This window comes from Crassostrea angulata, chromosome 5, assembly GCF_025612915.1.
Source record: "Crassostrea angulata isolate pt1a10 chromosome 5, ASM2561291v2, whole genome shotgun sequence".
Classification (NCBI taxonomy): domain Eukaryota; kingdom Metazoa; phylum Mollusca; class Bivalvia; order Ostreida; family Ostreidae; genus Magallana; species Magallana angulata.
The window spans coordinates 16,555,060-16,580,953 of NC_069115.1; the positions used below are offsets into that span (position 1 = coordinate 16,555,060).

At 34.1% G+C, this 25,894-nt stretch overlaps 1 protein-coding gene and 1 pseudogene across 1 annotated transcript; one reads left to right on the top strand and one right to left on the bottom strand.

Annotated features, from left to right (window-relative positions):
* Positions 1–63: 63 nt before the first annotated feature.
* LOC128183287 (acetyl-CoA carboxylase-like) lies at positions 64–16,697 on the bottom strand (annotated as a pseudogene).
* A 5,146-nt stretch (positions 16,698–21,843) lies between these two features.
* On the top strand, positions 21,844–24,195 carry LOC128183285 (uncharacterized). The gene is made up of 3 exons (XM_052852240.1): positions 21,844–22,220; positions 22,460–22,695; positions 23,140–24,195. The coding sequence occupies exons 2-3, from the start codon at positions 22,527–22,529 to the stop codon at positions 23,538–23,540; spliced, it is 570 nt and encodes a 189-aa protein (XP_052708200.1). The 5' UTR covers positions 21,844–22,220; positions 22,460–22,526; the 3' UTR covers positions 23,541–24,195.
* The last annotated feature ends 1,699 nt before the right edge of the window (positions 24,196–25,894 follow it).

Genomic DNA, 25,894 nt, shown 5'->3' on the forward strand with positions numbered 1-25,894 from the left:
CAATGTAAATAATAAAATATATTTCTTAAACTTATCAATTTTGATTTAAAACACAAACTATACTTCATGTTTTCCATAAGATTTATATTCATGTACATGTATATACAAAATGAATCAAATAATGGAATAAATACAGTATACAGTATATATAGACATATACATGTACATAAAATAACCATTCTCATAATACATTATCACTGTGATAAAACATAAATTAGCTCTGAGTACAAGTTCAATAATTAAATTAATTTCTACTTAAATTTACAGAAAAATTTAACAATAGTTAAAAAATATATGAATTATAAACTTGAGCACTAATTTTATAAATACGTGTCTATATATATATAAACGTTTATATACCCTGTATGACATCTTGTAGAAATTGAAACATTTAATAATAAATATCCTTATAAATGCCCTTAAAGAAAAAGTCCTTAGTCTTTTACAGAACTACAAATGCAATGTTATGGATCAATGGATTTAATTTCTAAAATGATTTGAAAAAAACAACATCAACAATTTGAACTCATGAGTTGGTCCACAGTGATAGATTTCATTTCCATGGAAACTGTCTCAGACAAGAATATACAATATTAATAATGGATTCAAGAAATAATTATTCAAAATTTGTTCATGGATATGTCAAGAGTTATGGTTCTTGATGACTATGGTCCGACTCGGCATCACGTGTCCATGTTGGCTAAGATTCTTGTGACCTCTGACCTTTGACTTGGGGTCATGTGTTGTGTTATGTGGACGATGGAGTCCATAGCTACCTCAGGATTGTCTTGAATCAAGCTGTCAACAGAAAGATGATCAATTTGGCCAGATTAATTACAGATCTTTTTTTATGTTCTCTGACCATTAAAAAAATGTGTATTGTACAATTTTTAGATATAACTTGAAATTTCATATTTAGCAAGTAAAATTACATACTGTAAATTCCTAATTAAACGCGAGTAACTAATATCAGCGTAAAATCGCGAGAAGCTCGTCTCACGAATTCAAAAATCTCGCTTTTAATATTCTGACACATGTAAACTACATGAAACTATGATAAAATTGCGCCATTCGCGATTTTATGTTCTTGCGATTTGATGAAGAATCGTTAAATCGTGGAATTTAGTACTCGCGTGAAATAAGGAATCTACAGTAAATGATAACATATTTTGCGGTAAAAGTGCCGGACCTTCTGACTTGTTGTAGGACGTGCTCTCTCTGTAGACACCGGATGTTGTCTGACACGGCATTGTCCATACTGTCCTCTCGGATCTGTTCCGTCAACCATTGAACCATGGCTTTATCATCTTCCCACATGTAGGCCTAAAATACAAAATGGCAAGTGATGGTTTGGCAAACAAATAAACAAATAAACTCAAAGAAAGCATTACTTTTAAAAAATGTAAAGTGAAATCTTACAAGTTAAAAATGTGTATCTTGATGATTAATATCAATATTTAAAAAGGCTTATTTTTCAATTTTAAAGCAAATGTTCATAAAAACATTTAGAGATATACAAATTTAAAATGAAAACCAACATCTGTCTTTCAACTTCAATTTGAAAGACAACAATTATAAAATATCACCTATTTAAGGAGGTTTCTTTTATGTTGACTTTATAGATTTACATTTTATTTAATTGTTGATCACAATAGGCAAAAAGTATATCACTAATAGAAAAACACAAGTGTAGTGATGTGAAGAATGATCTTACATTAACGGTGCCCCTATCCTCCACAAACCAGCGGTGTAACATGGAGTTGAGCTCTCCCTCCCCCACATTGTGGGTGACCGGTTTCATCTTCCTTTTCAGCTGCCTCTCCAGCAGTCTTCGCTTCAGATGCCAGTAGAAAAACTCTTGGCTACTATGCCATTTCAGGATGTCCTTCATGTCATTAAAGAAGAGAAAAATATGAGCTCATATTAAAATCCATGACATTACCTGGTAATTAATGAACTATCAATTTTCTTTATGTGCAACTTTAAACATGGACATTTCTGTGTCAGCATTTTTAAAACAAATGTGCTTCAAAAGAAAAGTTAATTCTCACATTAATATTTTCATGAACATTAACCAACGTATTCCCTACTCCACATGACTTTACACTTACTGTAATAACACCCATCTCCTCCATTCGGCCTGGGGTGTCATGGAGATCTGCAAACTGGATAGCCACCTGGTGGTACATGGGAAGTAACTTCTCTTGGCGGGCTGCCAATCTTTTCTGGAGTTCAGCTTTCTCGTCTGGATTCAGCTGTGGACTGGTCAGTTTCTCCACTATCTGGATACAGGTTGTATCCAGACGCTGCATGGTCTTCTCCAGATCTTTCCGTCGGAACTTTATTTCCACTGTTCCCTCTGGTTCCAAGACTCCTCCCCTAAGTAAAACATTTCAATGAAAAATAAAAATCTCTATTTTTAAAAAGAAATAGCAAATCAATATATTTTCTTTAAATACTGTTCCCAAATATTAAAAATTATTTAATAATGGTCAATTTATTCAGAAAAATGTTTATGGTTCTCTTCGAAGTTTGAACACTATTAAAACTCTGGCATACATATTCGAAATAATGATTTCCCAATAACTATATACATTTCTTTTTGCGTGTCACAAAATTTGTGAAAATGGACAAAATGTGTAGCTTCAGTCACTTTATGCAATTCAAAAAGTTCCTTCTAGAAAATATCATAGAATATAATTTCTGTGTAATATTCAATAATTTGCGATGTTAAAAAAATCGCACAAAAAGCGAAAAATTAGATCATTGCAAAAATTACTGGATTTACGATACTCCTCTTACCATAGTATTTTTGAATTATACTAACTCTCATACCTGCTGAGTTCATCGGCGTACATTTCCATATGGGTGGGGTTAATGGTGGGTTCTACAACTACCCAGGCCCCACCCCTCAGCTCAGCATAGGGAGGAATGTAGATCATGATTGGTTGATTATACTCTGTGAGGGCATCCACTATGTAGGAACCAAACTTCAATGCCTGGTCATGCATGTCTGAAAAGCAGGTACAAATGATTCAAAATACTGTAATATTATTTTGTAATGTATTATACCAGTAATTTACATATAGATCATGTCATTCATAGATGGCAAACATGCATTCTTAGTCTAAATTCAGTGTACTTTAAAAAACAAGAGGCCAATAGGCTTTTAATTAACAGTCAACTGAGTAGCATATAAACCATACGCAAACTTGTCGAGGAGTCTCATATTTGCATTTAGTTAGGTTTCATTCTGAGTAGAAAAATTATAAATTTGTAATGACAACCACCTCCCTGCCTGAAATCTTTCAAAAAGAACTATGAAACCTATAATTTTGGTGAAAAAAAATTAAAGATCAGGCCCCGAGGTTATAAAACTTTTTCCATACTCGTACTCCAACTCGTACCCAGTACTCCGAGTATGTGCTCCACTGAGTACGACTCTAAAAACCGAGGTTATAAAAGTTTTGGAGTACGTACTCTGCTGAGTTCTATTTGGAGTATGCTCCAAAAGCCGATCGATGAAATTTTACGTCTCTGGGGAAAGACAGAGAACGGTAATTCATGTAAATAGTCCTGGCATGTAGGCTAACTGTATACATGTATTAAGATTAATTATTTATCAACAAAATGTAACACATTATTTACATGTACATATTACCCTCTTCATCTGCAAGCATGGAGATGTGTCTGCATCTATAACTTATGAATTTTTGAGCAACAAAGACGATAAATCCAGTGTAATTGGTAAAATTATCAACAAATTGTGTTTATGTCAAATCTCTCTCTCTCTCTCTCTCTCTCTCTCTCTCTCTCTCTCTCTCTCATGCATGTGATGATTAAGTATAATTATGTTGTAAGGAACGATAGGAATATAAAAGAAAGAAGTAAGAATTTACACGGATATGAAGGGAGTATTTCATCATAGAATTTTGTCGATATATCTTAAGTTTTCCTGGCTTTTTAACGACTTTCATATTTTACATGCCAGGAAAAGGTCAGAAACGACGCCATTACAAAACTGGAAAGTCACATCCCCAAGTGGATATATCTTTTAAGATATTTAGTTTAGAAGTTCCTGTATTAGGAAAAACAGGGAAGAGTTTAATTCAAAAATAGAAACATATACTTGGGAAAATCACAAAAATACTGAGAAGATCCGTTTATTTTCACACTCATATAGTATACACTAAGGAAATTATATGGGTATTCCAATTTAATTGCAACATACTATATTTGCCTTTTAAAATTCTTGGGAGAAAAAAACATCTACTATCTTGAAGGGGTGGGATGGGGGTGGGGGTTGGAATTGCATCAATGAACATATGCCAAAAGCCAAGGACACATGTAAAGTTTCTCATTTCAATATTTTTGAGAATGTGCACGAGAGTTTAAGAACATTCACTAATTGAAATATTTTTGAAATTTCCAATATGAGGACCACGTTAAACCGATACAACATGTTCAAGGAAACTGTGTACTAAAGTTGCTGTAACCCATTTTGTGGGGTTTTATTGATGGATCAAGTTTTAATCACTTAGTCAAGGCTTGAAAACGTGTGTTTAGAATTTATATATACACGTACTGTGTCATTTTTATCTTAAAGTAGTTCGAGTATCGCACTACGTCATAATACGGATTTAACAATATTGGTTTGACTTTTACAAAGCGTTTTTGATACCCGGTATTGATTTTGCTCTACATTGCTGTTGTAAACAATGGCAATAATAAGCAATTAGAACGGTAATATATGTATTCTATGAGAGATAGAAATGATTTATGTTGAGAAACTCGATTCTGTTAAAGTAAAATGAAAAACGAAGTTTCTGATTAACCAGGATCTTAGGTATGCTTATATCTTCTTGGTTTTGACCCCCCCCCCCCCCCGAATTTTTCTTTTTCTTTTACTACAAGTTCCATCAACATATAATTTATTTTACCAAATCTTTTTTCTAAGATGTAAATCTATAGAATAAACACCATGAATTTAAGTTTGAGTCCATAAAATAGTAAAAAAAAATTACCAAACGCGATACTAGCATTGCATTTTTTGTATTCTATTTTGATACATCAGGTCCATTAAGCGTACTTACTTACAAAAATTTGCGCAAAATAATTGATGAGATATGGCTTAAATAAATATTTATACTCTATTTTGTATGTTCAGTTCTAATTTTCCCAAAATTGGTAATTATTTTTAGGAAAAACGGACGTCTGGCAAATTTCATAATTGTGAATAATTTTCGCAAGGGGGTACACCCGTCTGAGAGGTGATAACAAACAAACTAGCATGTAAACATACATATTTTCTTTTGTATATGTATTGCTAGAATGTATATTTATCATTTAAAGCTAAGCTTTTCATGATTGAGCCCATTAAGTGCTGAGTATAGGACTACCTTAAGTAACGTCAATTGATATTTTTGAGCAAGCCCTTTCCTTTTCATCTTTAAAATTCGAAATACATATGTTAATTTTGATGCATTTGACATAAATATTTGGTTACTTTAGATAAAAAAGGAATAACTATTTGAATTATCTAAATAGTTACTTGCTATAATAAAATAAAACAATTTAAGAGATGAATATTCTCACAGCTAAGCTATATAGAGAAAAATCACTCACATGAAAATGCAAAGAAGCTATTTTATCACAAGTAGTACATGTATTTTCAATCCATTGCATAGAAAATTATCAATAATCCCCTTCAAATCTCTCTCTCTCTCTCTCATAAATTCTAGCTTCTATCATGCGGGTTATGATTAATTTAAGTGTTATCTTTTTCTTTTACATAAACAAGCTTTTAATTAACTGTAAATTACCCGAATTTTCAAGCAGAATATATATACATCGATCATACTTAATGTTTTTCCATAACTGTGTATTTAAGAACAAAATTTGATGTCATAACACCAAATGTCATTGTAAAATAGTCATTTGTAGAAAGATACTAAATATAATTCTTAAGACTATGGGGTCACCGGGACCCACCATCCTTATATTCGAGCGTTTATAATCAAATGTTAAGCCAAACAATGCATTTCACCTTACGTATACTTAGACATGTCTATGCTCTAGATGCTTTCATTCAGAATAAATAATAAAGACCGTAAGGTAGGTGATGTTCCATGGTAAAATTTCTTTGATATTTGAAAAATAAAAATCAAATACTGGTAGATGGTTCGGAATGGATACTCTACCTTCCCGCAGTAAAATTAAAAGGAAGTTGCGGGCTATATTAAACAAAGAACACATCTAGATCTCTACAGCTACATGTAGTATGTATGGTCACCTAGGAAGCCAAATATGCACTTCATAATTCTAAAAATATTGCCAATACAAAACTTGAAAATTTGAAATCTTATCTTAAAAGTTTTTGTTTACATCTAATGCCCTTTAACCTGCGTTTTAATTACTTACTGCTGATTCTTGATTACTTTCTATATTTCCCAGTAAGATTGCTTTTTTTTAACTTTCAAAATAGGTTTTTATCATCTTTATAATGATCTCGATATTTCGAGATAAAAAGAAATAAACCTTGTTCAAAATTACTCTAAATTTCACAGCGTTTTTGACACTACAGAGGAAAGGCTATTTATAAGCCAATATTTTTCACATGCAGACAGTAGCTGTTCTATGAAAATTAAAAAAAAAACAAACAAACAATCGTATAGATAAACCACAGGAAGTAGAATTCGACACACCCCCCCCCCCCCCACTCACACACACCAACACCAACTCCTCTTAAAAATATTTAGTTCCAGGGGTAGATCCAGAATTTGAAGTTAGACGGGGCGTCAGTATAAGACAGGGAGTCTGGAGCCTCCAGATGGTCCAGGGCAAAGTCCTCCAGGATTCTAGAGATTTTGTAGGGTAAAAAGAAGTCTTCAAATAGACGTTTGAGATATTTCTTCTTGTGATTACCGGTATACCTAAAGTTATAAAATTATTTACAATTTTTAAAGGTTTGTAGATTTAAGACCTACAGTCATCAAATTCCTCTGTCTTGTAGAAATCCAAGAAACATATCCTTTTTTTTTTTTTTCGAATGACTGTAAATTAATCAGTTTAAAAATCAAGTTCAATGGGACAATGTGAATTAATGAAGTTTTAATTAAAGATAACTATATATATCAGCTTATATTATAATAACAATGGAAGAGTCTGAAAACACTAGTTAGTATAACCAATTACTTAAAGGTGGGTATATGGGTGACTGGTCATATTTGAACACAAGGACAGCGTAACCAAAATGTTTTTTTTCTGGTTTTTTTTTAGTTACACTATTTAACACACGCCTTTTCTTCATAATGCACCATTGAAATCAGTCTAATGTAGAGAAATCCCCCAAGTTAAAAAAAAGATAATTAAGATTCGCAAGTTGTACATTTTCTTTGCCAGAAGGAGTATGATTTAACTTTATTTGGTCAATTTTTTTTAGGGCTGTGGGGGACGCCAGGTGCAACCTCCTTTACTCCGCCACTGATTTACCGCTTATTCTATAAAATATTTCCCTTTCCAAGTTTTGTGGCATGCAACATAAATGATAATTGATTAATAAGTAAGTAATAGAAAGTGTTTGACTTTTATGCATCCCCCATCCTTTGTAATGTTTAGAACTAACCTACATTTTCACTATAATCAAAAAAGGGACCCGGCAAGTACATCTGATTGAAATTGATTACCGTAATAACGATACATGTACATTGATTTCTTTGTTTTAAATGATGGGGTGTATGGGTCGTATTTGACTAAAAAAAGAATTCTTAAAAAATCGAGCTATTCAACGATAGTGTTTTGTACGTAGATTTACATGTATATGTACATTAATTAATGAAGCAAACTATCTAAAAGTTATATTGATAATCTTGGTTGCAGTTCCCCCTTACTCTTAAATTCACCTCCATTACATCTACATGTAGATGTGTAATTAATAAAGTGGTAAAAACTTTCCATTTTAATTCATATACATGTATATATGATTAAATCATAGCATATAACACCGCAACGTTACAATATGAACAATATTATATGTTTGCACTGCATTTTATTTAGATTAAATGTCTTGAGTACGACTGAGAAAGTTTCGAAGCTTACTCAGAAAATCGCCGTTTTGTACTCAGCCGGAGTACGGGTATGAGTATGAAAAAACTTTATAACCTCAATACCTTGAGTACGAGTATGATTTGGAGCATGGAGTACGATTTGGAGTACGAGATCGTACTCAAGAAAATTTTATAATCTCAGGGCCTGGTCTACAAAATCAACAACAGATTCTGTACCCTTCATTCCTCCAGAGAAACCTCTCCATTTAGCAAAGATCATCAGTGGGAGCTCTTCTCCGTTGAAGTCCTTAATAGCCTGTGCCGTCTTGTAGGCGGAGTCTGGGAACCACACCTGGCCCGCCTGTTGTATTCATTGCACAAAACATTCAAAGATTTTATTTTCTTTTTGTTGACTAAACACAGACGACACAACTATAGTTATTGTAGCTTTTGCTGATATTTTTTCACCCAAAATTGAAATACATTGGAACTTCATGTAAATGGATTCCTGAAAAATGCTGGTAACACGGCAATTAAAGTTTTCTTTTGTATTGTAGAATGTTTAGCATATGATTGTATTTGGTTCCAGTCTACTGAACCTGGTATCTTAATGAGTACACTGAAGTATTAGCACAGTTTAGTAGACTGACCTTGGTCTCTGAGTCCAGGTTAGCGGGGTCAGCTGGTATGGTCATTTCCACAGTCCTGGTCTCTACACAGATCACACCCACGGGAATCCCTCCCAACCTGACCAAGCAAACAACATGTTCCAATACTCGAGTCCATTCTCATATAAATTATTCATATTTCATGATGCTTTAAGAATTCATTCAAAATTTTTGCTAGTCATCATTTTATTTGCTACTTAAAATGTTACCACAAATTATTGTAACAGGTGGTTTACTGTTGGAATAAAATTACATAATTATTAAATTTCCTATCAAGGGAGACAAACCTTGCTCTGCCTGTAACCACAGTTTGTGCCCAAGGTTGTAGAATTTCGTGGATAGATTTGTGGTCAAAGAAACCTTTCTGCCAGCAATTCTTGTCATCTACAGTTACAAGTTCATAATATTCCAACACCATGAAATCTATATATTTCTAAACCATAATTCATCAAGTAAGAATTACCCCTTTTATTGCTTTTAACTTGATCTCCGAAAACCAAAAGGTTACTATACCTGGATTCTGCCTGCCGTTCAACATCCACCTGGGGTCATAAGGGGCCTTGGTGGGGACAAATTCCACCTCTCTGTCTATAGGATCTCCTGTTTCCAATATTGGTAATGGGGAACCTTTACACTGAATAAGAAAATGTAGTATATTTATTTCTTCCTCTTCATTACTACAGTATAAATTACATTGCCCTTTTGCATTAATAACTACAGTAAATAGTTGCCTGATTTTAGATATACTTATTAGCTTACTGTCTGATGGCACATATTAGCCTACCTTAGGCATGTAAGTAAGACAGCCACTGTATGATCTTGTAGACTCCGTCAAAGTCATCAGCTGTGACATCATGTGTGACTCCATTAGTGTACATAATTTGAATGCCTCCCAGTTGGTTGTTACTGGTGTATACCTCCTTCCCTAGCACCTGAAATTACAAGAAATACAATTCAAATACCTAAAGTGTTTTTTTAAAACAGCATTTTGTGTCAGGATATCATTGTAACTACTGTTCAAACAAAAGATGTTGATAAAAAACTTATGCCCCCTCCTTTTGAAACATCTGTGAAGAAAATGAATAGAAACTGCAAATAATTGAAACATCTGCAAAGAAAATGAAAGGAAACTGCAAACAATTGGAATTTTACTACTTCAAAGGGGCATTACTCTGTCGAAAATTGCTTGATCGTACCCAATATGAAATTTGATCTAGATATTATCATGATAAACCTGTATACCAAATTTTATTACAATATGTTCATCCTCTGCAAAGAAAATGAGCGGAAACTGTTGGTGGACCAACTGATGGACCAACAGACAGACAGACGGCAGCAAATCAATGTGCCTTCCCTATTGTATGATTTTAAATCTTCATCATGATCATCATCATCACTGCTAACACTACTATTATGATTATCAATTGTCATGATGATTATCATCATAAGGTCATCTATGTTAATAGAAAAACAGTAATCATCATCACAAAATGTCCTCTACATAATTGTAATTGCCATCATCATCATCAACATCATCATCATCACTATTATAAGTTTACCTTATTAAGGGCACCAGCCCCTGTGAGGATGATGTGAGAGTTTTCTACTTGTATAGTCCTCTGCCCAAGTCTGACCAGGTAAGCCCCTATACCTATAGCTCTACAGGTAACCTACAAAACAAAAATTAACTGTATAGAATATGTAAACAAATACAACGTGCCACTTCATACTTATGTCTACATAAACATCGCATAAACTAAATTTCCTTCAGTTAAAAAAACCAAGCATACAGATCATTTATTTTCAAGTTCATTCAGTGAATTTTATGGGATATAGGGTCATCCTACTTCTTGATCAAGCATGCAAGAACTTTGACCCAGGAAGTAATTATCTTACTGACCAGGTTGATGGTGACAATCTCGTTGTAAGCTATAGACGATTCGCCGGCAATCATTCCGGACTCTCTCAGATTTTCCACCCCAAGACCTTCCTCCCGACCTAACAACAAGGAATATCACTGTGCCATACATGAATGGTTACCCATAGTGCTTTTAAATGATACACCTTTAATAAATAATTGATTGAGAAGATCTCGTATGTTATAGAACTACATGTATTAACAAAAAAAGGTGCATTAAACAATTGCTTAATTTGTTTATAATAATCAGTTATGCATACAAAATATACATATTAAATTTTATTAATAAACCATAAAATGTCTTGGTGTCCATATTTCATGTAGAATGCTGCTAAATGCATCTATTAGAACTTACCAATTATGTCGATGATCTTGTATCGTGGCTCTCCTTCGACTTCAATTAATTCCGCGTGGACGGAATTCATGGCACTAACTTTCTTAAAGTCTACTGGGGTAAGGTAAAGATATTTGAAACCCTGCAATATCATAATGAATTAGCACAACACATCCATAATGCAAAATTAAATTAATGAAGCATTTCAAATGTTTTAAAGGACATTGTGTTTAAACAATGCATTTTTATAACTAAACATAAAGTTAAATACACTGACATGTACATGTATATCAAAGAAAGTTAACTCTTAAAGGCTCTAAATTTTGAAAATAATCAAATACATGTACATACTAAATTTAAGATACACAGGATGAATGACCATCTTTAAGTTCTCCTTAAAGATAGCTTAAAGATGCTTAAAGATAGCTTAAAGGCGATCTTTAAGCCACCTTTAAGCTACCTTTAAGCTATATGACTTGTGTTGCTTAAAGAAAGCGTAAAGATGGCTTAAAGGCAGCTTAAAGACTATCTTTAAGCCACCTTTAAGCCACCTTTAAGGACAACTTATAGGTCCTTAATGTCCAAACTTCTTTAAGCCACCTTTAAGCCACCTTTAAGCTACCTTTAAGCCACCTTTAAGCCATTAAAAAAAATTTAATTCAATATTGTGCTTAATTTCCAACAAAATGTATTAACTTTATGAAAGAAAAGGTATTAAAACGGTTTTTGTTCTAGAAAGAAAAATGAAGAAAAAAACACAAAAAAAACCGGCCACGGCGAGAATTGAACCCGGGACCCTTAGTTTACTAGCATCACCACACTTCCTCTGCGCCACGGCAACTTACATATATAAGAGCGTTTTTATATCCTATATATCAGTGGATATTGAATCACTGTATTGAATGTGTTTACTTGAAAAGATTTTGACAAACCATTCAGTTTGTAACAATCAATTATATCTAATTTATAAATTACATGCATGCATGTATTTAGAATGAAATACGGAACTTGGTCTTCAGTGAACAAAAATATACCTAAATGGAAACCGTTAGGTTCACTATAGTAGGCTTTCTTAGTTAATAAATTTAAACCGAGTAGATATACGTTCATCTAATTTATAGCTAAAAAAAATGTAAGAAAGAAAATGAAATCATTTCTTTTATTAAATGCATTGATACTATTAGGGTATTTGTTCAATTTCCCGCAATTTCCCGGTTTTCATGATCGCGGCGCCGATCCAATGTTTAAATATTTACATGTAATTGTATGTACATGATTTTTAAACTATCAATTCTATAACAAACAAAATTACCAATTACCGGTGACGTATTTACTGCATGTGGCAATTGCAAATGACTTGTACATACAATTGTATGATGTGCTAGGCCGGGTATATTTGACATATTTACCCTTATACATATATTTAAATAATCAACCCCTATTTATGATCACCGGTACATTAATTAATCAGCATCAAGATTTTACTCTTACATACATGTATCGTTAATTTGTAGACGTAACATCTTTGAAACCCAGAGCTAGGAAATAATACTTTGAAAATGAATTACAAATGTAAATTAACTTTTATTCACTAGACTTATCGTATACTCGTACATACTAAGATTCAACGCCTTTAGAAACCCTGACGTGCACCTGGGCACACGACACACCTGTTGTGTATATCTTGTATATTCTGTGTTAGTTCCAGGGGTTTTCTTAAGTTGGACAAACAATAGACTTTAATTAGATATACACAAACATGCACCTGGGCACACGACACAACTGTTGTGTATATCTTGTATATTCTGTGTTAGTTCCAGGGGTTTTCTTAAGTTGGACAAACAATAGACTCTAATTAGATATACACAAACGAACAAAACAATGTCTAGACAAACAAAGCAGTAATATCCTGCCCGATATAACAAAGGCAGTTGAGAGTCTTTTCATCTTTAACATGTATCTAGCTGATCTAGAGTTGGAAATAATGAAAATTGAAAAAAAAAATACAAACCTTAAACCGATTATCAAATTAAATCATGCATTTTTGGTTCATTATCTTTATTTTGTTTAATAACCGGAGGAACAGAGAGAGAGAGAGAGAGAGAGAGAGAGAGAGAGATTTTTTTCACCGATTAATTTATAATAGGAAACAAACATACTTTAATTAGTTTTATGCACATATTAAGATACAGAGACTATGCTCATCCCTACAATAATTTTGAAACCCCCAAAAAATTATAAAGAATTTTATAACGGCAATCTGTGTCCATCGGAGCGGTGCTGATGATAGCGATCTGTGTTTAATGGAGCGACGATTAAAACTGCCTGGAACACCCCCCCCCCTTCCTTGGAAATTATATTATCACTCGGATGACCCCCTCCCATCTCTATAAAAGAGCTTTTGCATTTAATATGTTTTTATTGTTCAGCTTGATCAATATTGACTTAAAGGCCACTTAAAGACAGTGTAAAGGCAGTGTAAAGAGAGCGTAAATGCCACTTAAAGATGCTTAAAGGTGGCTTAAAGGTGGCTTAAAGAAGTTTGGACATTAAGGACCTATAAGCACTTGCTTAAAGGTGACTTAAAGGCGGCTTAAAGGTTGTATAGCCTTTAAGCTCCTTTAAGTCACCTTTAAGCCACCTTTAAGGACTTGCTTAAAGATGGTTTTTCGCCCTGTGATAACATTAAACCAAGCTTATCTTGAGCCACTGATGCCCTCACCTTCTCTATGTCGCTGGGGTCATTCTAGGCAACTTTAAACAAGTGTTTGATTTCCTCAGCCAGCCCGATCCGAGCCCCACTATTAGCAGACACGAAGATTCGAGGTAGTCCCTCCCTTCTGGCTTTCTCTGAGGCTTTCTGACTCCAAAAAAAAATTAATGACAATTTTTCAAAACTTATTGTTTTCTACACAATGGTAGCCACACTTAATAGGCCAAGTATCAAATCTAACCACTACTTGAATTTCCCTATGAAATTTTTTGACGACTTTCAATTTAATTGTCATTTACCTTTCAATTTCAAAATCCAGTTGTGAGTTTCTTAATATATCAATGAGATGAAAATAATTGACAGTCTCAGAACAACATAATTTAACCTAAATCTTCACACTCTATGACCCGATCATAGCCTTGAAGTTGTAATATTTTGAGACAAAACTTTTTCCCGAACTTTTTCGGGCCTCTCGTGCGTTACCATTGAGTCAATAACATTCGGAACCCAGGAAAAGTTATCGTTCTTAGCATTGGTGTCGCTGTGTAACTTACTACTTGGAATGTTTCAAAATATCGTGGTCGCGAGTGACAAATGTTTATTAATTGAATAGATTACGGTTCAGAGTGCAAATTTATATCAGTTTTCAGATAGAAGGATATGTGTGGAAGTGAGAAAAATAGATGACACCAAAGGTATAGCGATTTTTGATATAGTAATCGTTTTAATTTCCCAGGTGGTACCTCAATGTAAACAAACGGGAGTTGCTTTTTATATATAGGGAAAACGAGTGTGGATATAAAATGCCAAAGAGTCGTAATATTTCTGTTATTTTTCGACTGGAGACATATATAAGGGGTTGTTAACGATAACTAATAAAAGAAATTAAAAAAAAAATTCTGAAAACAAATAGAAAAGGGGGGGGGGGGGGGGGGTAGTGCACAGTCCAGTCCACAAGCACCTGTGCTTAAAATGAATATTTTTACTTTTGTTTTGCTTGCATTCTGTACCTGAGTGAACATTCCTGGGAAATCGTAGACATATGTGGTTCCACTTGACTAAGCCTGGAAGCGCTTCAGTTAGAGGTGGTCCTTGGTGGGATAAGGCATGCTAATCTGAGCAGACCGTGAAGGGCTCCCTGCTTTGTACCATAAGCTTGGAACATCACCTGTTTTGTATAAGACATAATGGAGAATGTCTCAGAGTAGAATAAACACACAATATTTGCCAATAGAGAATTTCAGTCCATTATCTACATTGGATTCCATAGGAATAACACTAGTATCCATTTTAATTGACCCATGGACGTGAGACTTTTACCAAAAAAGAAAAGAGATTAGATTCATATCATTTCATAAAATCTTGTCCACAAGAAAAGTAACATCCTTGATACATGTAGTAGTTATTTACCAACAGTGCCAGTACACAAAGATAAGAAATATTTTCCCAGAAAACCAAAAACAAAGAAATGCTAGTTTCCCTGGCAAACAACAATTTCATTAAAACTTATTGATTAAAAAAAAGTAAAAACATTCATGATCAGGTGCAACACAGAAGCTCCTTCTGTAAAAGGTTACTAACCTGTCCAGTGTTTTGATCTGTGACCTCTTTATACATGCTCATGTCTAAGTAATATCCACTCTCATTGGTCAGAAACAGACGAATTGGAATGCTTGTATCACTGGAGGTAAACCTGAATAGAAAACTTTATAATAAGCTTAATATAGTATGCAATTCATTAGGTTTTCTTAGACAAAAAATAAAATAAAAAAGTCTCTGAAATAATGAAACTTCTTCAATATCAATGACAGGTTGTACGTACCTTACATTTATTTAAAAGAAATGTAAATGCATGTCTATACAATACTTATAAATATAAAATCTGCAGATATGCAAATTTTTTCAACTATCCCTCTACTCAAGTGTAGTTAACTAATGGTGTACTAGTCATATACAGTAACCCAACTTTTATTCCCTGGTGAGAAATTTTCGCAAGATTCCAAAGAGCATTGCTGTCATGAATATTCCTCACTGTGAACAAGTCCTTACAGTTAAGGTTTAATATAAACATGGATGTAGATAAAGCTTGGTCGCGAAAACTAGTTGCCGCGGATCTGTTTATTCCTGGTTAATCGAAAAGTAAAGTTGTCGCAAATAAAAGCTGGTCATCAGTATGAAATAAAACTTACCAGTGGATGTGAGAAGGCCACTTTCAGGGCCTCCAGGAGAGTTCTCTCAGCCTCATTTTAAAAGTACTCAAACAACGCTTCCTACACAGCAACAAACAGGAAAAGTAGTGTAGAATTCACATCAACAAAAAAGAACCACGTCTGACTCAACCATTAGTCCAATGTTGAGAATGTTACCTTGGTGACCAGATCCGGGTATCGGACGATGACCCAGTCAAAGAATCTGTAAATCCATCATTTCCTGCCCAGCAGCGACCTGTTATTAAAAGTACGACCATTTCTTTTGTTAGTTTTGTACTGGTACACATCCTGAAGCATACTACTGTGGAATCATTTTTTATCCTGGGGGGGGGGGGGTCAATGTTTATTAGTAGCCAAAACTTTTCTGGTTCAAGGGAACGTAATTTTGTTGGTAGCATAATTATCGGGACAATTTTAATTATTAAAAACCATATGAATGTATTTAAATTCATGAGGATGTGAATTCATGGGCAAGGGTAACCCACGAAAGCTACTTACATTGGTACCCCACGAAAAATGATAATCCCAGAGTATTACATGTAAAAAGCATGCAACTTCAGCATTGACAGAATTAAGTCATATACCCCCTCCCCCCCAAAAAAACCCCTCCAAAACAGATGAATACTTGCATGTTCATTGTATGAAGAAATACCTGACCATGAAGAAAGGATCCTCTGCCAGTCCAGATGACCCGATCTTGTAGGTGATGTCACTGGACATCTAAATAATGTCACAGTGATGTCATAACCTTCAGGACATTATGGTTTTGTCAAAGTCATCTGCCAGGCTACCATTCCAATTTGTTGTGTACCGGTATTCTTTCTGTGAGTTAAAAGTGTGAATATAAAGGTAGCACCCAGGCATTAAATGAGAAAAATTATAGTATTACTGGTGTATACAATACAGTCAATGTCCATAATCTTTTATTCTCTCTCCGAGTTTTTGCTTCCACCACTTTTTGCTTGATATTTCAATAATAGTAAATACCTTTGTGCTCAAACTATGTTCATCATCTAAAATGAAAAATGTCCTGATTACCTGTTTTGAAACGCCCCCTCTACCGCTTCAGGTTTCAATACACATCCCAAAATTGAAAGTCTACGGAGATTTTGCATTGCATCAGCCATTGATAAGCCCGGATGATAACGTTATAAAATTGTGCGAGGTATCCCGAGTATTTCCGAATGGAGAAAAGATGTAAACATTTCTTATTATGAATCTCCGTAAGAAAATTGTTTTTGTTCCTGTGAAATTTTGTGAGTGAAAAGGGATAAGATATCTTGGATATATTCCCTTTCATCGATTTCTATTGTATTTCTTTCACAGGTTTGTGTATTTTTATTAAAAATCATCAAAAATTGATGGAAGCAATAACTTGGGACAGACTATACTGGCGTGCTACCTGTTTTCGTCGAGTACCATTTCTCGCCAGTACATTGTGACGTCATTTTATCAACACATAAAATTATAGACAAAAAATGATGTCACAATGTACTGACGAGAAATGGTACTCGGCGAGAACTGGTCGCACACCAGTAGAAAGAATAATCTTACTATGACCAGGCCTTTCTCATGTCTTCCCATATCGTTAAACTGGTTCCGTAGAACATTTGTCAATATAACCATGATAACGGTAATGAATTATTTGTTTAAATGATAATCTGTACTGTATACATAATGGGCGCGCTTGATTTTACCAAAAGGTGTACACCCTGTACACTTTTGTAAATCAAGTGCAAAGGTGTACCATTTAGGTGTATACTTTTTTACACCGAGTCAGGGGCATGTGTTGTTGGGTGTAGCACTGAAACCAATATGGCGGACGAATGTTATGATGGAAACTTGGAAAATGATTTTAAGTAATGTAACGGATTAGAAGTCGCATAAAAGTTGTCGTTTGTATGAAAGCAATTAAATTTAAAATGTGTGTTTATTTTATTGCATTTATATCACAAAAAAACTTATTAAATTATAGCAGAATAGCAGATTCTTTGTTAAAACTGCACCCTTTTCCATCGTATTCATTCTTAACTTCCCTACACCATGTACACTACACCACTGAAGTGGACTTGATATACAATACAAAAAATGTAGGTGTACACCAAGTTAAGCTTAATCAATATACAGTCGTTTGACCAGTTCCGAATTTTGACAAGTTCCGAATAGTTCAGAAGTTAAATAGCAAATAATTAATGAAATAAAAGATGGAGAAAAAAATCAATACTTTTAATATAAACACGTATTAATGCTTGTTTGAATTCTGCAGTAGTTTCATTTTTGCGGTCATATATGTATTTGATATCGGTCTTAGATTAGTCGACCTACTTTCGCTTTGTAATGAATCCAGGTCATTGCAACGCTAATATGCGCATAAAATCGTCTGTTGGTGCCTTAAATTTTCACTTGTAACAAGATTTCTTTTATTAAACGTAGGTTTAGTATGTATTCTAACATACCCAAAAAGCATACAGTAAAAAAAATAAAATTAAAACGCAAGTGGATGCAGAATTTTATTGAGCCGTCATTTTACGAGTTCCGAATGGTAGTGTCTATACGCACGACCGTCGTGTATATAAATCACTCAGCAGCTATTCGCACGACCGTCGTGTATTCACTCTCATTAGCTATTCGCAAGACCGTCGTGTATTCATTCTCATTAAATGACTATTTGCAAGACCGTCGTGTATTCACTTATTGTTTACCGGTTATTCGCACGACCATTGATTTCAGGTTGTTACATACTAGGTAATGTGTTGTTTCATTCCCTGTGAAGTTCGGCATGCATCGGTGGGTCTAAATGACGAAATCGCACCAATTTCAGTTAAAAGCATAACTGGTGTATGAAGAAAAAAATCAATTAGCCACACGGATGCATAATGAAAAATGATTATTATTAACTGAAGTATATAAAAATGATATAGATGGATTTTCATAGGGAATCATGAAATAATTCACCACGGTTGCTATCTTGATGACTGATAACATATAAAATTTCCCTTTAATCTTAAACAAAAGTGCATTAGCCAACACTACATGTACCATACAATCTAATAATTTATATGTGTCTTAAAGTGTACATAGTTTCCAAAGACGTGTTTAAAAGATTTTTTAAAGATAAAACTATACGACATGAAAATGAAAATCAGTACTATACTCTATTGATACTTTTTCATGATCCGTTATGTATTATTGATCTTATAAAAATTTATCCTCGTATCAAACACAATATTCAGACACTTAGCATCATTTTTTTTGAAATGGGAAGGGAGGGGGGGGGGGGCAAAATTAGCGCGTGGCTGACAGTAGAATTACTCAGTATTTTATATTAATAAATTTTATTAAATTCAAAATGTTTGTAATTGCTCCCAACACCTACCACAATGCATTTTATCATAAAAATGACACACAGTCGAAGATAAAGCGAACTGATTAATGATCAATAAAGATATCTGCGTCTTTGATGTTCATTTCATCTCTCTCAATTTCTTAATCAGTTCCTGACATAAATTATGAGGTTGTCATGTCCGTCCTTTCTTCTACGCTCAATATATTATACCGTTTTAACATAATGTGCGGTATTTTATCAACCCTATTCATTGAATTATAACAGTTGTCGTAATGACTGAATCATTCTGTAAAATATGATCGATAAAAGATCTAGTGGCTGTGCTTTTTAAAAACATATACATGTACATTATATATTCAAGTATCTGTCTATAATTACATTACATATCATTTTGTAATGTATTATCCAATACATTTCATGAGATCAATGACTATTTAATATTTGATCGTACAATTGCTGATTAAATTATTTAAATTATACAAAATATAAGTTACAAGGAATCATTCTTCGAATAATATGAGGTGATCAAATACAATGTAGAAAATGATGTCTGTTGTACGAAGCATTGATATGTGATAAATGATTCCCATTTGTACATTAGTACCGTACGATTTAAATTATCAAGTTTGAAGGCCTTGCAAGAACGGAAATGCTTTTAAATACAACCAAAACGTATGTACTAAATTGCAAAGCTCCCATAGTTTATGCATCGTCGGATATCCACGGGTGATTGCGTCTTTTACTTATCGATAAGTAAAAGACGCGATCACCCGTGGGTATCCGACGATGCAGTTTATGGTACTGTCTTGTGTACATTAATGGGCGCAAAGAACTCGATCGGGCAACATGTAAATGTTTGAAAACAATCTATTCAAACTTTAATATTTATAACAGTTAGCATAAACTGTTATATATATAAATTTAAATTGATAAATGTCATATATATAACTTTTTCGTAACAACTTTTAATAATCACATTAAAGTTATTAAAATATAAAATTTTGCCGGTCAGGCGAGTTGATTGCGTCTTTGATGTTCATTTCATCTCCAAGTTTCTTAATCAGTTACCGACATAGATTTTGCTGTTGTCAAGTCGTTCCTTTCTTCCTTGCTCATTAAATAATTGGCGTAAAACATTATGTGCAGTATCTATGAACCCTGTTAATTGAAATGAAACAGTTGTCGTTCATGAGGAACTCCCTATGCAACTGTGTAGAAATGACGAGTGAAATTAATTCAACAATTAGTCATTGGTCAATTTTTCAATAGAGGAGCATCTATGTAAAGGAAACGTGCGGTATTATACTGGTTTGATATAATTCACTTTTAACGTTAAGATACATTCCCTGAGAACTACAGCTGTATCGACAGGAATGCAGATCGTGACGTCAAAGTTAATTATGACGTCATATCGTATGAAGTACAGACAAGTGACTTTCTACATATCGCTGTAAAATCCATCGGGAAGCCTTAAGACATGTGCATGCCCGCGCATCAATTCAATGGACATAGCTAGAGTTTATAGCGGGAAACTTTAAGATGTTAGGACGAACGAAGGGGACGAATTCAGTTCATTTCAGGACAAATTATTACAATGGTCTACAGCTACAAATACGGTTTGGGTAAAAAGTCACAGCAAAACCGTAGAGACTGCCAACAAGAAACTTTCATCTAAATCAAAAACATTTGACCAGAAATTCAAGTTTAGAAACGTGTTGTACAGGTGTAAACATGGAGGTGCACCGAGACAAACTGGAAGAGGACTACGGCCAAATCAAAGGTATGTTTCTTTTAATTTATTTTTATTTACTATGTACTGGCAGTAGGGGGGATGAAAATGACAAAAAATTATATTGCATATTTTTAATTGTAAAATTAAAAAAACTTGAAGTCTCAAGAACTGTATTTTAAGCCATGCCCCCCCCCCCTCCCGAAAAAACACGCACTTTTACTGGTTTGAAATCAATAAGTATTTCACTCCTAATTTTCTTATTTTTATATCAATTTTAAATAAATTTTAAAAAAATTGACCGATGCGAGAAAAGGGGGGGGGGGGGCAGTATATACTGTATATACTATGCATGTACATACTATGTACATTATACTGTATATACTATGCATGTACATAGTGTATGTGTAATATAGTTATGTACTGCTAAAGAAAATGTAACTGATTATTTTCAAAATTTTAAAATTGTTTCATATGAAGAAAATAAAATATGAGATTTATTATGATTAAAAAAATTATATCTCATTCCTCATTATACCTCATTCCTCTGATTAGAAAACAAATTTTATATTTTAAAATGTGTCTATTAATGATTGACCTAATTCAGTAATGATATTTCAACAAATTAATTTGCCCTAGTGCATTTTTTATCGTAGGTTTTTGACAGAATTCCCACTTACCCAACTCCTGTTTTTAATACATTTTTTATTATGTTGGCTAACTTAAGTGTCCTGACACTGATGCCAAAGTGTTTTATAGCAGACCTCCCCCCCCCCCCACCTTGAGGGGAGGGGCTAACTGAGGGATAATTTTGTTTGGGGGAGGTGGGATTGGTTGGGGGTTAATTTTACTGTGTTAATTTAATTAGTTTGATGGAAACCTTTATACTTTACATATATGTTAGTTCAATTGATTTGAATAAGTTTATCAAAAGGAAGTACATGTACTGTATATGTTGATTTCACAAAATGGAGGCTGGCATATCCCTTACTCACTTACTTCACTATGCTATTAAATGAGGAGTGAAATGAAAAATGATAACATGATTTAAGTCTGAATATTAATCTAAATACTTTATGTTAGAATAAATATGGTAATTGTTTGACAGTTTTTAATAGCTTGATAATACTTCATATTTCTAATTTCCAGTTCCTTTAAACAAGACTGCCAAGCAAGACTTTTTCTCACTGTTAACAAAGAGAAGACAAAGCTTGTTGTTCAAACTCTGGTCACTGCTCACAATCATGAGACTAGCAAGTAAGTATGCATAAGATTTCATTTATATTTATGTATTAAGGTCTCAATGTAAAAAAAAAAATCATTTGAAAATCTATCAAATTTGGATTGCACTTCTGAAAAAGTCAAAGAACACATTAACAAATTAAGCTTTCAATTTAAATCAAATCGTGACATAAAACATCTTGATTTATTTTTTAAAAATGAAATAGCATATACATTTGAACAATAATGTGCATTTAAATTTATATTTTTTTCAGCAATGCATTTAAGCATTACCCAGAACAACGGCGGTTAAGTGAAGCAAAGAAAAAAGAAGTGGAAACAATGCTTGAGCTTGGTGTAAAAGTCAAATACCTGAAAGAACATATTGAAGCACAACAACGCCAAGTCATCACCCTTAAAGATCTCCACAATGTACACCAAAAAGCAAAAAGAGAAAGAAATGGAGACAAGACTGAAGAAGAATTATTGATGGATGAACTAAAGAAGCTTTGTAAGTAGATTATGAGACATGAAGGAATATCATTTATCTGATTAATTTATGATTTTATTTATCTATAATATCTCAACAAGTCTATTATTTTTAACTTATCAAGAATTTCTATCATAATTAAAGAATTTACACAGCCAAATTGAAAAGGTGAACATTAATTAGTCTTCAGGGATTAATTATCCTGATTTGTGCCACAACTCTGAACTGTCAATATTTGTTGCTACAGTGCTATTAAGTGTCTCTAAGTTTAGTGAAGAATGATTTATTTACCCCGCCTGGAAATTGCTTCCTTGAAATATTTCAACTTGATGTTTTCTTTAAAATAAATTGTAGTGATGGATGAATGAGATTCACAACCATAATCAAGTGATAAATATTTAAATTTTAAACTGGTTTAGCATTTTCATGTGCTATCAAAAATTAATATCAATTAATAACTTGTAGGTGAAGATGACCCTGAGGCTGTCATTTCAGTTCAAGCAAATAATGAAGGAGTATTGGAGTTTCTTCTTCTGGTCACTGGTGACATGAAGCAAACATTTGCCATGTTCCCTGAGGTGCTAATGATTGACTCTACTTACTGTACAAACAGGCTGAGAATGCCATTATTTTCCCTTCTGGTAGAAGACGGAAATGGAACTGGGCAAACTGTAGGGTATGCTTTTATCACCCATGAAACAGAACACACCCTCTCAGCTGTCATGACAGAGATTTCAAGAATACACAAATTAGAAAAAGTAAAAGTTGTAGTATTAGACAAAGACATGAAGGAAATCGCAGCTGTCAGAAAAGTTATTCCAGGGCAGAAATTCAACTTTGTAAATTCCATGTCATTCAAGCTGTAGATAGATTTATTCAAAAATTATCAAAACCACAAGAGGAAAAAAATGATCTTAAGAAATCTTTTCAGTCACTTGTGTTTTCGAAATCAAAATCAGCTTTTGAAAGAGCATTATGTCACCTGGCAGCAACAGCCCCTGATAGTTTCATGGCCTATTACAACAAAAACTGGGGAAAGCCACATCAGATAAAACATTGGGCATTCTATAAAACAATCCAACAAATTAATCTGGGAAACACAACAAATAATAGGATGGAGTCACATAACCAGAAAATCAAAGATATCCTGAAAAGAAATATGACACTAACAGAGGCAGTAAAGAGCATCTTACTACTGCACAGGGGAAAAGTAAACGAAATGACTCACAGAGAATTCAACCATACATTTAAAACTGCATACCGCCTAGGTGATGATGATGTTGTAAAAGATGACATTGTTAAAAACATAACACCATATGCAGCAGGCATCCTAATTGCAGAACTAGAGAAAGCCCGTTTCAGCACATCAAAGAACAATAAAATGTGCAGTTGTTCTCTTAAGAAGACCATGCTTTTGCCATGTAGACATGTTTTTGCCAGAAAGATAGAGCAGGGAGAAAATATATTCAATATTGATGATGTTGCAGAGAGGTGGCACCTATCATACCAGAAAAAAATATGGACAAGTAGGAGACACAAAAGGACAAATACAGAAACACCAGAAAGCAGTCAACATCTGCGAAAAAAATTTAAGAAAAATCCATTATCAAAAACCCAAAAATTCAAGGAAATGATGGTATTATGCAAGGCTATTGCAGATTATGCATTTACTTTGGGTACAAAAGAGTTCAATGAAAAAATGGATACTCTTGCTACGATGTATGATGCATGGCTCAGTGGGGAAAAAGTCATTTTTAAAGCAGAAGAAGCTGATGAACCTTATCCCTGTGTGACACCAGAGACACCAATCATCTCAGCTCCATCTCCATCCAAAATTAACAACATGGTGCCCTCACCTAAAACCAGTGAAAGCGTTGAAGACTTGCCTTCTTCCCCATGTTCGCTGCCACCATTATCACCTGAATCTCCACCATTACCGTCCGAAAATAACAACATGGTGCCCTCACCTCAAACCAATGAAAGCGTTGAAGACTTGCCTTCTTCCCCATGTTTGCTGCCACCATTATCACCTGAATTTCCACCATTACCGTCCAAAAATAACAACATGGCGCCCTCACCTCAAACCAATGAAAGCGTTGAAGACTTGCATTCTTCCCCATGTTCGCTGCCACCATTATCACCTGAATCTTCACCATTGCTGTCCAAAAATAACAACATGGTGCCCTCACTTCAAACCAATGAAAGCGTTGAAGACTTGCCTTCTTCCCCATGTTCACTGCCTTCATTATCACCTGAATCTTCACTCAGTAATGACAACATGGTGCCTTCACCTTGTACTAGTGAATCCTTTCAAGACTGGCCTTCCTCACTAGCCTCATTACAATCTTTATCTCCAACTCCACTTCAAGACAATTCAAGAGAATTAACACCAATGCCTTCTTCTCCGTTTTCTTTTGAATCGAACACTCCAGAAAAAAGCACAACTCCTGTGCCTTCCCCAGCAGGATTCAAAAAAGATAAATCAAGAACATCCACCTGCAGTACAGGCAGAGCAACCAAAATTCTTAAAGACTTGAAGACTATAAAGTTACCAAAAACTCCTCCAGTTATAGGAAATGTAAGGCTTCAGAAAGGAAAAGAAAATGTTTTCCAATCAAGAAAAAGATTGCTGGAAAAAAAACCGTTGAACAAAAAGGAAACAAATAATGAAAGCAGGCATAGTAAAACCAATACCAGTAGGAGTGATGAAATAGACATGATTGGAGACCCTAAGGAGATGCTTACTGATGTCCACATAAATGCAGCACAAAAATTACTAACACAACAATTTCCAAAGATGTATGGACTACAGGACACCATTCTTGGAAGCAAACTGCAGTTTGCGATTGAAACTGGAGATTTCATACAAATTCTACATGATGGTGCCCTGCATTGGTTGACAATATCAAACCTGTTTTGTAATGATAACTGTGTTGACATCTTCGACTCCCTGTATACATCAGTCTCCATGGACGTTAAAATGCAAGCTGCATGCATTATGATGATCCAAGAGCAGACCATGGGTATAAATGTCATCAATTGCAAGCAACAAAAAGGAGGATATGATGTGGATTATTTTCAATTGCATATGCAACAGATCTTTGTTTTGGAAATGACCCATCAATGAAAACTTACACCCAGAAAAGTATGAGAAGTCATTTGCTCTCATGTTTGGCAGAAAACCAAATGTGCCCTTTTCCATCAGAAGAAAGGAATATGC

Coding starts and splice junctions, on each gene's coding strand:
- LOC128183285 (XM_052852240.1), top strand. CDS start 22,527: ATGCTTGAGCTTGGTGTAAAAGTCAAATACCTGAAAGAACATATTGAA. Junction 22,696..23,139: donor GGATGAACTAAAGAAGCTTT/GTAAGTAGATTA, acceptor AATAACTTGTAG/GTGAAGATGACCCTGAGGCT.